This window comes from Amphiura filiformis, chromosome 18, assembly GCF_039555335.1.
Source record: "Amphiura filiformis chromosome 18, Afil_fr2py, whole genome shotgun sequence".
NCBI lineage: Eukaryota > Metazoa > Echinodermata > Ophiuroidea > Amphilepidida > Amphiuridae > Amphiura > Amphiura filiformis.
The window spans coordinates 39,108,498-39,119,277 of NC_092645.1; the positions used below are offsets into that span (position 1 = coordinate 39,108,498).

General features: G+C 35.0%; 1 protein-coding gene across 1 annotated transcript in view; it reads left to right on the plus strand.

Moving 5' to 3' along the window:
• Positions 1-6,035, plus strand: part of LOC140139141 (uncharacterized) — a 29,198-nt gene extending 23,163 nt beyond the window's left edge. Inside the window, exons 5-9 of the mRNA XM_072160922.1 lie at positions 277-399; positions 562-684; positions 1,324-1,419; positions 3,004-3,311; positions 5,406-6,035. Coding sequence (XP_072017023.1) covers positions 277-399; positions 562-684; positions 1,324-1,419; positions 3,004-3,311; positions 5,406-5,549 — 794 coding nt within the window. The 3' untranslated portion in view covers positions 5,550-6,035. The remainder of the gene's footprint in view (positions 1-276; positions 400-561; positions 685-1,323; positions 1,420-3,003; positions 3,312-5,405) is intronic.
• The last annotated feature ends 4,745 nt before the right edge of the window (positions 6,036-10,780 follow it).

Here is a 10,780-nt window from a genome sequence, read left to right on the forward strand (position 1 = left end):
GAGTCAAACTACTTTTTTTTGGAAATAGCGTATTTGTATCGAAATATTGCACTATGGTTGCCCTGACTTCATGGTTGCCATGACTTCATAAATTCATTTCAGAACCAAAATATGTGATGTGATCAATCAAACTTGATACATTATGTTGACAAGGAAAGCCAATTTAAATGTATTCAAGTATTATTGAGTTTTAATTGCATCATGTTGCATGATCACATCTTGAAATCTGTGTCTTACCTAATAATTTTTGACTTATTTCATACATTTTTTGTACAGATGTTGATGAATGTGCTTTAAGTCCTGATAACTGTGCCGCAAATGCTGTTTGCACCAATACGGTTGGTTCATTCACATGTGCATGTTATGATGGTTACAATGGAGATGGAGTAACATGCACAGGTAAGTCCATTTTGTGTCATATCACCATGATTCTATTTATTTCAAATAATAGTGTCTCCTTTATGCGAACCAAACTACGTTTAGGAAATGGTGCATTCTAGTCGCTAATATCCACTTTTTTAACCTAATACATTGTGGTTTATCTAATAAATTTTTATTCAGATCATAATGAATGTACTTCGAGTACTGATAACTGTGACACAAATGCTGCTTGCACTAATACCGCTGGCTCCTTCACATGTGCATGTAATGCCGGTTACAGTGGAGATGGAGTAACATGCACAGGTAAGTCTATTTTGTGTAATATCACCATTCTATTCATTTTAAATAATTGTCAACTTTTTTTTGGAAATAGCGCATTTCTGTCGAAATATTTCACTATGGTTGCCCTAACTTTTCAAAATAAATTCATTTCAGTACAAGTTTATGTGATGTGATGAATCAAACTTTGTAATTTTGATTTCTTGAAACAAATGTGACAAACTAATTAGCTGATTGAGTAAGAATGTTGTGTAAGATTTGACAACTATTATATGAACACCCAATAAAGGTAGTACCACGACGTAAGGAATACAGTCAATATGACTCGGTCCTTGTCCAATTACAAACATATTTGAATGTGTTAACCAAGGCCAGGGCAACATGTGCGTTTTCCTCCTATTTGAAGTTGCCAATTATTTTATGAAGTTAACTTGAAATCGTATTACAATTATGTGATCACAATATGTCTCCACTGTATGCTCCTAATGAAAATCATCTTTTATATATAGCGAAACCTATTCTAGATTATATTGATAACTCACTACTCAGGTTGTATTTAATCCATATTCGGCAAGTTGTCCTGGACTTTTTTTTATGTAATTTTGATTAGTTAAATCCGTCTGCACTTGACTAATATAACCATGTTATCTTTCTTCTCTTCAGCAATATGTATCCAAGATTGCCGTAATGATGGGGCCTGTACTGCACCTGATACCTGTACATGCTCACCATGTTACACAGGTGCAACATGTGAATCAGGTATGAATACGGCAATACTAAAAGTAATTGAATACACAATATAAAGGAAAGAAGAGATTTACGCTGGATTTGTAGTAGAAGATATGTTAATATAAAGGCAGAAAAATTATTTTACTGAACAGATGGATCAAAATTACTGTCTTCATTCAAGTACCCTCATGGAATAGCAAATACAACTTATAACATCAGTAGCATAGAGTACAGTGCTACCGCAGCACATAGATAAGGCCGCATCCACAAGAGAGTCTTCCGAAAAAGCCCACAAAGGTCCACTTCTGAGTAACAAACAGGGTAAAAATATTCAATAATGTACACTTTTTGCACACAACGTTGCTTTTAAGGGGAGCTTGGAAGGTACGCATAATCATTCTTCTATCCGTTTCTGGCTCTGTTTTTCCAATATAGGTTTCCAATTTCAGATTGCTTATTTGTGATGCAATCAAGCAAAATCAGTCGGAACTCGGAAATAATAAATTTTCAGTTTCTTATAGGATAGTAAAAAGCATTTACAAAGCAGCATCTTGCACAAAACCCCATTGAAATTGAACAACCAGTTCCAAAGATATGAGCAACTAAAGAGTTTCCAAAACAAAAGGAAACTAAAAGAAATATCTCCTTTGTTTGGCTATATCTCTAAATCAATATCTCCGAGTTCCGACTGATGTTGCTTGATCGCATTACATTTGATGACATGGCAACTGATAAAGGTGCCATTAGCCGTACGCCCCGTGGAGCAATTCATCAAAACACACAGTTGTCCCTTACAAATTATTCAACCTTCAAGAAAGCTGAAACCCAGAGCGAACAAATTGAATACATGAATACAAAAGCCACCCAAGTCCATGGGAAGTGATTTTGAGAGAAAAACCTGTGTATCATTTTAATTCCTTCAGTTAGATTTACCTGGTCAATATGGTAAGTTTTACGTGCAAATGAGTGGATTAACCTGTATTAGGTATGACGATTAGCATTTCAGGGACTTCGTGGGGTTCATTTTTAATTTTGGACTTGGGTGGTTTTTTGAATCATATACAAAGACAACAATGTTAGAATGAGATTACCACTAGTAAGATAATGCAAAATAAAGCACACAGGTATGTATAAGGTTGATAAGCATTCTGCCATGTAATATAAACCACACACTTTCCTTTATTAAACCCATTTTGTTTTCAAAAGTCACTCTCTAGCAAGGAATGTGTTATAAGTGGACTTCAAAACATACTGGATTTCAATCAATGTGTTACAAGACTCAAATCATGGAATTGGGTTATTCTTTCATACATGCTATTTTTCACATGCTCAATAGACACAGAGGATGAATTTGAGTTGTTCTTTCATATATATGACAGGCCTATGTATAGCAACAATTTCCAATGCTTAACTCAGTTTGGCCAAAGTATGGACTTGGGTGGCTTTTGTATTCATATATTCAATTGCTTCTTTGATGTATGACGATTTCGTGTGCCCTCCCTATGGTACAACTGCGTAGTCGCCATCAACACAAAGTTTTTTGTTAATGTTAGCTTGCTTAGGCCTACATTTTTCACATAATAATCTTATAACATATCAATGCAATTTTAACAGTTCTCTCTGGAATTCATGGACCACTTGGCCTAGAGGATGGTTCTGTTACTGACAATCAATTCACTGCATCTAGCACCTATGGAGATTTGTCACCTTACAAGGGAAGACTTAACAATGTTGATTTCTGGGCTGCCTCATCGGCCTTACTGCCTTGCTGGCTACAAGTTGACCTCCTATCCCCTGTTGTCATTACTGGCATTAAGACTCAAGGTGCTACCAGAGTTGCTCAATGGATAAAAACATTTCAGGTCAAATTTGGGATAGATGTCAATGCCTTGGAATATTACACATTGTCAAATATTGTTGCGGTAAGAACATTTTTAATTTTCGATTAAATGCCAATTTTAGGCCTGGGCGCTGCTTAAAAATACGACGAGTATCTACTTGTTTGTGTGCTATCTGAAAATGCTGCTTTATATCACTGAATTTGACCAAGTTATAAAGCAAACAAAGTACATTTTGGGGTTTGATGCCGGGAAATAATATATTTTCTGTCATTATAATCATGACATATTTCATGAAATAAAGGGTGGCCGAAAAATCTTGATTCCATTTTGAATCGTCATATCTTTCACAAGTATTAGGCGAGGGGAAATCAAAAATACATATTTGGAAAGAGTAAATTCATGCAATTATTTATATACCAAATATTACGTTTTTCTTCCCTATTACAACATACACGACAAATCAAGGGTACACCTCTAATGTAACATATCATTATTAGAAAGACAACATTGTATGGTTCTCATTGATTATTGTGAAATTGAATTTTCCAACTTCTCTCTTCACCTTTTTTCCTTGTGAAATGTCGACAAAAATATTATCTTAAACTGTTATGTTATAGTTGATGATGATAGATCGAAATAATTTCTAAATAGAATACCCAATCTAACAATGGGAGCATATGCAAATAGCGCTTTTACCCTGGCCCGGTTATACTAATGACGAAGCACCAACTGAAGATCAAGTTTTAATTTCAATGTATGCTTAGACTTTGGAACATTTATAATGGAAACAACCGATTGTTTTCCTTGGACTTGCAGTTACAATACGAAAAAAGACACTCGTTTTCAATGTAAGCCTCCCAGTCTTTCCAATTGGAATTATTGAGAATTATGTCCAGTTGAAGGAGTCTTGTGACAGATAAATGAAGGATGGAATATCACACAATTTAAGAAGATAGCTGATTTACCGGCGTGTTTCCTGCACTATATCAAAGCACAAGTGCACATTTATTGGTGTTGTATGTCATCTTGATAATCTTATTGTAACAGTAATATAACTTTTTAAAATTGCAATTTAATTGAATGGAAAGATATTGGTATAGATGTTGAGAGAAGGTAGTGGATACTTGGGATCCAGAAATGTGTTGTAAACATATTGCATTGCTTTTGATGTATTATGCCCAAATGTTCAACCGTAGTTTATTTATTATATCTGTATGTTTGTAATGTAAAATTTGGTGCCAAAGTAACTTTTCTGTTCAAAGATAACTTTATGCTTGCTGTCGGTTGCAGAATACTAGTACTAGAGTTATAAACGTTCTGTATGCATTGAGACTTTTATGACACCCTGTATAACAACATTTCATCAGCACGGCATCGATTCTTAAGCGCTCTACCTTATTGTAACTTTCAGCTTCGAGAGCGCTCTGCCATTTTAAGGTATTTGCGGTTCAGTGCGTTAAAACAAGAAAAAGTTACATGTCAGTTTATCATTTGGCATCTAAATCATACAGGGTGTCTCAAAAAAATAGGCCCTGTGGATTGAATGACGTAACTTAATATGTCGGCAGTAAAATCAAAACTTTTTTAAAGATTCAAAAAACATGACATTTCTTCTATAAATGGTGCACAAAACATCAAAATCCATTCACGCATCTCAGAGATAATTGGGATTTCACAAATAGACCCATTTTTGGACCGTTCCAATGGGGCAATACACATTAAACACTAATGTGCTGCATTGTAGTTTATAATGGACAAAAAGAAATGAAGTTGCTGGATAAGAATGTTTTCGCACCTATCTGTTTGGATTAACAATATTGTTTAATCATTGCTCAAGCAACAATAAAGGGCCAAGCGGTCACTTAAATTTTATAGCATACACATAGGCCCCTACATAACCAGAAATTCACGAAAAAGGGTTCTTTCCTATAAACATGATAAATGAATCTCACGAATAGCGTTAAGTGGCCCAAAAAAACGCTAGTTGACCGCGCGACTAAAAATATAGGCTAAACAGGATTTACCCTTTTGAGCAAAAACATCTCTATACAGGGATTCGGCGCATTATAACATCAAATAAGTATGATTTGTTTTATCTGAAAGGTAGCATATATCAAAGCATTATATATTATGATTTACAGCAGCTGGGATTGACATGTTTATATTTATTTGCAGACTTTCAATGCCAACACGGATCGGACAACGGTGGTAGAAAATGTCATAAATCAAGCCATCGCCCGATATTTCCGAGTCATGATTCTTACATTCGAGTGGCACCCGGCTATGCGTATGGAAGTTATCGGATACAGATGCATCTAAGTTGATGACAAATAATGACACTTTTTACCAGCTATATATATTAACCAAAGAAAGAGTGAATAAAGGAGTAATATGTAATAATATGCATGTATTGTCAAGTACGGTATTACTACTGGTGTTTGATTTGAATGGTGTTTTGCTGATGTACATAGTGTTACAATGGTCACTACTTTTACTATAGTCTGTCTCGTCTTGAAAAGATTGGACAGTGTATTCAAATAACAAATTCAGACACGATAGATAGGCACACACCGAGAGAGGGTAGGAGTAGTGAAATGAGTAGGGGAAAGTGAGAGGCAGCGGTCCTGCAGCGGTCTTATAATGTATTAAGGTCTCAAATCAACAATAGAGAGCTTGCGAAATGGAGTTACTTTAACTTTAACTTTAACGTCTAGAGGATTATAGAGGATTATGTATTCAAAACCACTCTGCCATTAAAGCCGCTTGAAGTTAAAGTTAACGCCAGAATATATAGTGTGCCGTAAATTATGATGAATATACGTCATAATTAAAACAATGGTTTGCATATTTCCTCATAGACGACATAATTACCACTTATGTATTGTCTAGTTAATAGACCAATTGTTGGAAATCTAATTTGGTTTGGGTAAAAAACATGCCACATGATGCTAAAAATTACTGATCAAAATAAATTTTGTTCCAAACGTCACACTTGATATATACATTTGTGTGTGCTCATGACGTACACCAAATCAGCTTGCGGAACCAAGTTTTTGGCTTGACTTCAACGCCAAGGGATTAAGTTCCAGTAAAATGGACTGCTTTTACGGGACCCAGCAGTGTAGTGAACTTTTGCGAATTGCAGCTACTGTGAACATTTTTTTACAACGTTGCGTGTCTTGTAATTAGACCTCTATATAACCAAATATGTTTGTACTGTTCAGGTAATTTATTTAATTATTATTTTATTCATTTAGGCCTACATTATGTACCCCCAATTCAGCAGAAAGCTGGTCTAACATGTGCCACGCTATTATACGCATATTATAGGCCTATGGGCATTGTATGTCAACCAAAGTATTCATTATTAAAAGAGGAGGCCTATTTGTTACAAAAAATAAGAATGTCAGAAAAGGAGCATCCAGAAATATGTTGGTTGAAATTCAAAATTCTGGGAGTTTTTGAAGAACAAAATGAGGATCATTCGGGGAGATATATTTAATTCGATCAGAATGCAAAGAGGAGTCCTTGCCCTCCTAAAAGAAAACTCCTGGCAACGCCACCGGGGAGTGGAAAGTGAGGATAGATGAATAGATGGAGGGAGGGGATGATATGGAGAGGTGGTGATGGTGGTGGTGGTGGTGGGGGGACTAGGGAGAGCAAACAGATAAAATGGGCTTGTGTCCTGATGGAAATATAAAATTGACAAAGCTGACGTTTACTGGAATAATAATTGAGCTTTTATTATAATAATCCGGGACGATAATATAGGCATATCACAAGAATATTTAATTGAAACAGGTTTAGAAGTATAATTATTAGCGTATAGCTCATAACATTGGCCTAATTCCCATTGCATTGGTCATCGCCAAGAGATGTAATCCATGTTTATTCAAACTAAGCGCCTATTGTACTAAGTGTTACCAACAAACCACTTCAGCAAACAAAAGGGAGAAATTTGATGCAGTCGCTTTTACATACCCTTCTTTTGATCACCCATTGATACACTTCCCCTAGTATAATTTATTTAAACAACAAGACGCTGTTGGTACAGAAACCAATCTGACGTTCGCGTTGAAGTGAAGTTGAGCAAGAAATCGAATCGATATTTTTGAAGTTGCCGTTAAAGTTCCAGTAACTTCATTCCGCAAGCTCTCTAATAACATCTCAATAACTTCATACATGTGTTTTCTGAATATGTGCAAATCTGCCAACTTAACTTGTAAGATGAATTCTCATTGGTCAGAATTTCTCCACGCCAAAATTAATTATAGCGAGCCAAAATTAATTTTGGCGAGTGAAAATCAGAATTTCAGCTTGGCAAAATTAATTTTTAAACTTTGAGCGTGCCTTTCTATTGGTCACAGTGTGCAATCCACTATTTTGATTGGCTGGGAATTTCAGCGCGGCGGAATTCATTTTGGCGTGCAGAAATTAATTTCAGCGCATTGAAATTAATTTCGGTGTGGTTGAGCTAGTTATGACTCCAATGGCCAGGTCAATTTTACCGCGGTGATATTCAGAATTTCGGAGCGGCAAAATTCATAATTTCAGCGTGCCAAAATTAATTTCAGCGCGGCGAAATTCACGATTTCAGCTCGGCAAAATTTATTTTCGAAGTTTGAGTATGCTTTTGTATTGGTTACAACATAAAATGTACTTTTTTGATTGGTTGAAAATTTCTCCAATTTATTAATTTTGGCGAAGTGAAATTAATTTCGGCGAGCCAAAAATTAATTTTGGCGAAGTGAAATTGAGCTAGTTAAGACTCTTATGGCCAATAGTTGTTGTGGGTATGAGATCATAGATCTGTTTTGGATAGACATCGCCTCTTTTATTTTGACAAAAGGCATTTGACATATTTCTTTCTGTTGAGATTTAGATATTCTAATTTTCAATCATTTGCCAAATTTGTATACTGTTAGTAGGTATGGTGTTTTGAATTGATGTATGACTAGAATTATAATATATAATACAACAATAATAATAATAAGAAAATATGTGTACAGTATTAGGAACATATTCGTATAACCCGGTAATATACTAGTAGTCTTGGATGCCAGTAGACCTTTAATGCCAACTAACAGCATAACAGCTATCGTTAAACTACGACTAGGTAGAGACGGTAATATTACTTGCAACTGATACTAGTAGATGCCATTAGACCACTTAAGCCAAAATAAAAGCTCCTGGGAACACTCTGCAGGGTAAAAAGATGAATGTGATATTTTCTTACCACCGCGGATTGGTTTTATATGAATACGTTTGTTCATAGAAATTGGTGTCTTACATAAAACCTACATCCACTTATATGTTGGACCTATATTACCTACTGTTACATTTATTTTGTGCGTGTTTCCAAGAATCAATTCATGCATGTATCATTCATTTAGCTATGTACTAGATTTTATAATTATCAGCTCTAGTTTAAGGGAAGTGTAATGGGCATGAACCTGGATTGGATTCCAGAGGGAGTGTGCCTGTAACAGACACAATCACCAGAAAAGGACCAGCTCAGATCGCGCGCCAAATAAGTTTGCAGTTCAGAAATTGCATTTTTTCTCAGCCTTGAAAAAATAGGCAGAGCTGGGGTCGACCAGGACCTCCCTTTAAAAAAAAAACTCAGTGCGTTACCACTAAGCCAACGGACTATTAGCTGTGAGAAGTTTATTCGTAATCCTTGATATTGCTGAATAGAATAAATACTGATAGGCTTATTTATCTAATGTACGATGCTATTCAAAATTAATAGACGTTCCATAGGGCTTATAAACTAGGAATATAATGTGAAATGATTATCAATCAAGTTTTCAAGTTATCAACAATCAATAATAAACCGATGAATCATGGAATATTACTAATTACTTACTAATCTACCAAATAAATAAATAAATAAATAAATAAATGAATAAATAAATAAATAAATAAATAAATAAATAAATAAATAAATAAATAAATAAATAAATAAATAGGCCTAGGCCTAAATAAATAGATACATACATAATGCAGAATGCAGTTAGTATTTTAGTTAGAAAATTCCAAACATCCTATTATATAAAGGTCTTCAATAAATAAATTGAATGTTTCAATGTAAAATCTTAATGTTAATAGAAAATTAACAGCCGATGACAATATTGCTACAATTGCTATAGATAGATGCTTGGAAGTCTTATTACACTTTTGTAAATAATATGAACATAATTATATAAATTTTAGAAACAAGTTTATTTGAAATACTGTGCAGAAATTGAAAGTCACCCACAAAAGATTTCCTTTTCATAATATAAAACTCCCATCTGCATGGAATTTGCTTCTGAAAATCATAAAAGAAAAAGCAATACAATAATTTTATTATTATTATTTACCATATAAAATCGCAATCTCTCTAGTGAGGCAAACATGCTATATTTATTACTGAACTATATACTACTTTTTTAACGATCGATATTAAGGTTGGTCAGATTTAGTTCATTTTGTACCTCACCAAGTGGCTTGATATATCATAATGTAATATGATGCCAAGTTTTGATGTGTGATTTGCTACACTGCGACGCCCTCGATTTTTCCAGAATTTCTACTTTTTGCATGATTGTAATGCACAGTGGTGTACTAAACTACCACGTGACAGTCTAAGCCTGAAGTGATTTTATTACAGTAACATTGATTTTTTTTATATTAAAGCCGGAGATATCCGGTTTTATTCAGATTTCACCGATCGAGTGCTTACTTACACGTCTCCTGATATCAAGAGAATTTCTTGAGATTATTAAGAACAGAAAAACCATAATAAATGTGATTTTCTATGCGAGAGTTCCATGGCCCCACAAAATAATATAGATTTTCAGTAAAAACCCTAGAAATTACGCCATCAATTTGACCGTAAATGTTACTGTTAAGCGTTTTAATGTGTCTTAATATGAAGCTAGTGCCGTATATTAGTCCACATCAGCGCAGTCAGCGGCAGACGTGGTTTCCAGGTCTGCTCTGTTTTCTCTAACTGTCTGCTGAAGATAACATAGATAAAATTATCCGAGATCGGTTTTCTTCAATTCCATGAATTATGGGACTTTTGGGGTAAGCGAGCGGGGGTGGGTGGGTGTGATGTGGGTGTTGGTGTGGGTATGTGTCAACATAGGCGTAGATAACGGGTATGGGGGGGGTAACTTGTTTCTGTCGCCAAAAGGTGCTGGATTCACAATAAATTTTGCCGCCACCTTTTTTGAATGGAGGCAAAGGGGGCACGACGCAGAAGGGTGTGTCTGAGGGGATGTGCCCCTAATAATATATTAGAATTGGAAACTTGGTCAAAATAAAGGATACTAATTGAAAGCATTTCGGGGACCGTTTTTGTTGTAATCATTGCTTTAAAATGTTCGAGGTATTTCTTATCATTTATGACAGCTTACTACTACTATGCCATATATGGGTTTATAATAGTCCAATAGCATATATTAGTTCCGGTGCTGATTCTGCTTATGTGCTTCACGCATGCGTAAGCGTTGTAATTGTTAAAAAAGCGTCATTTTAGTAGTGCTTATTAACAGAATAGA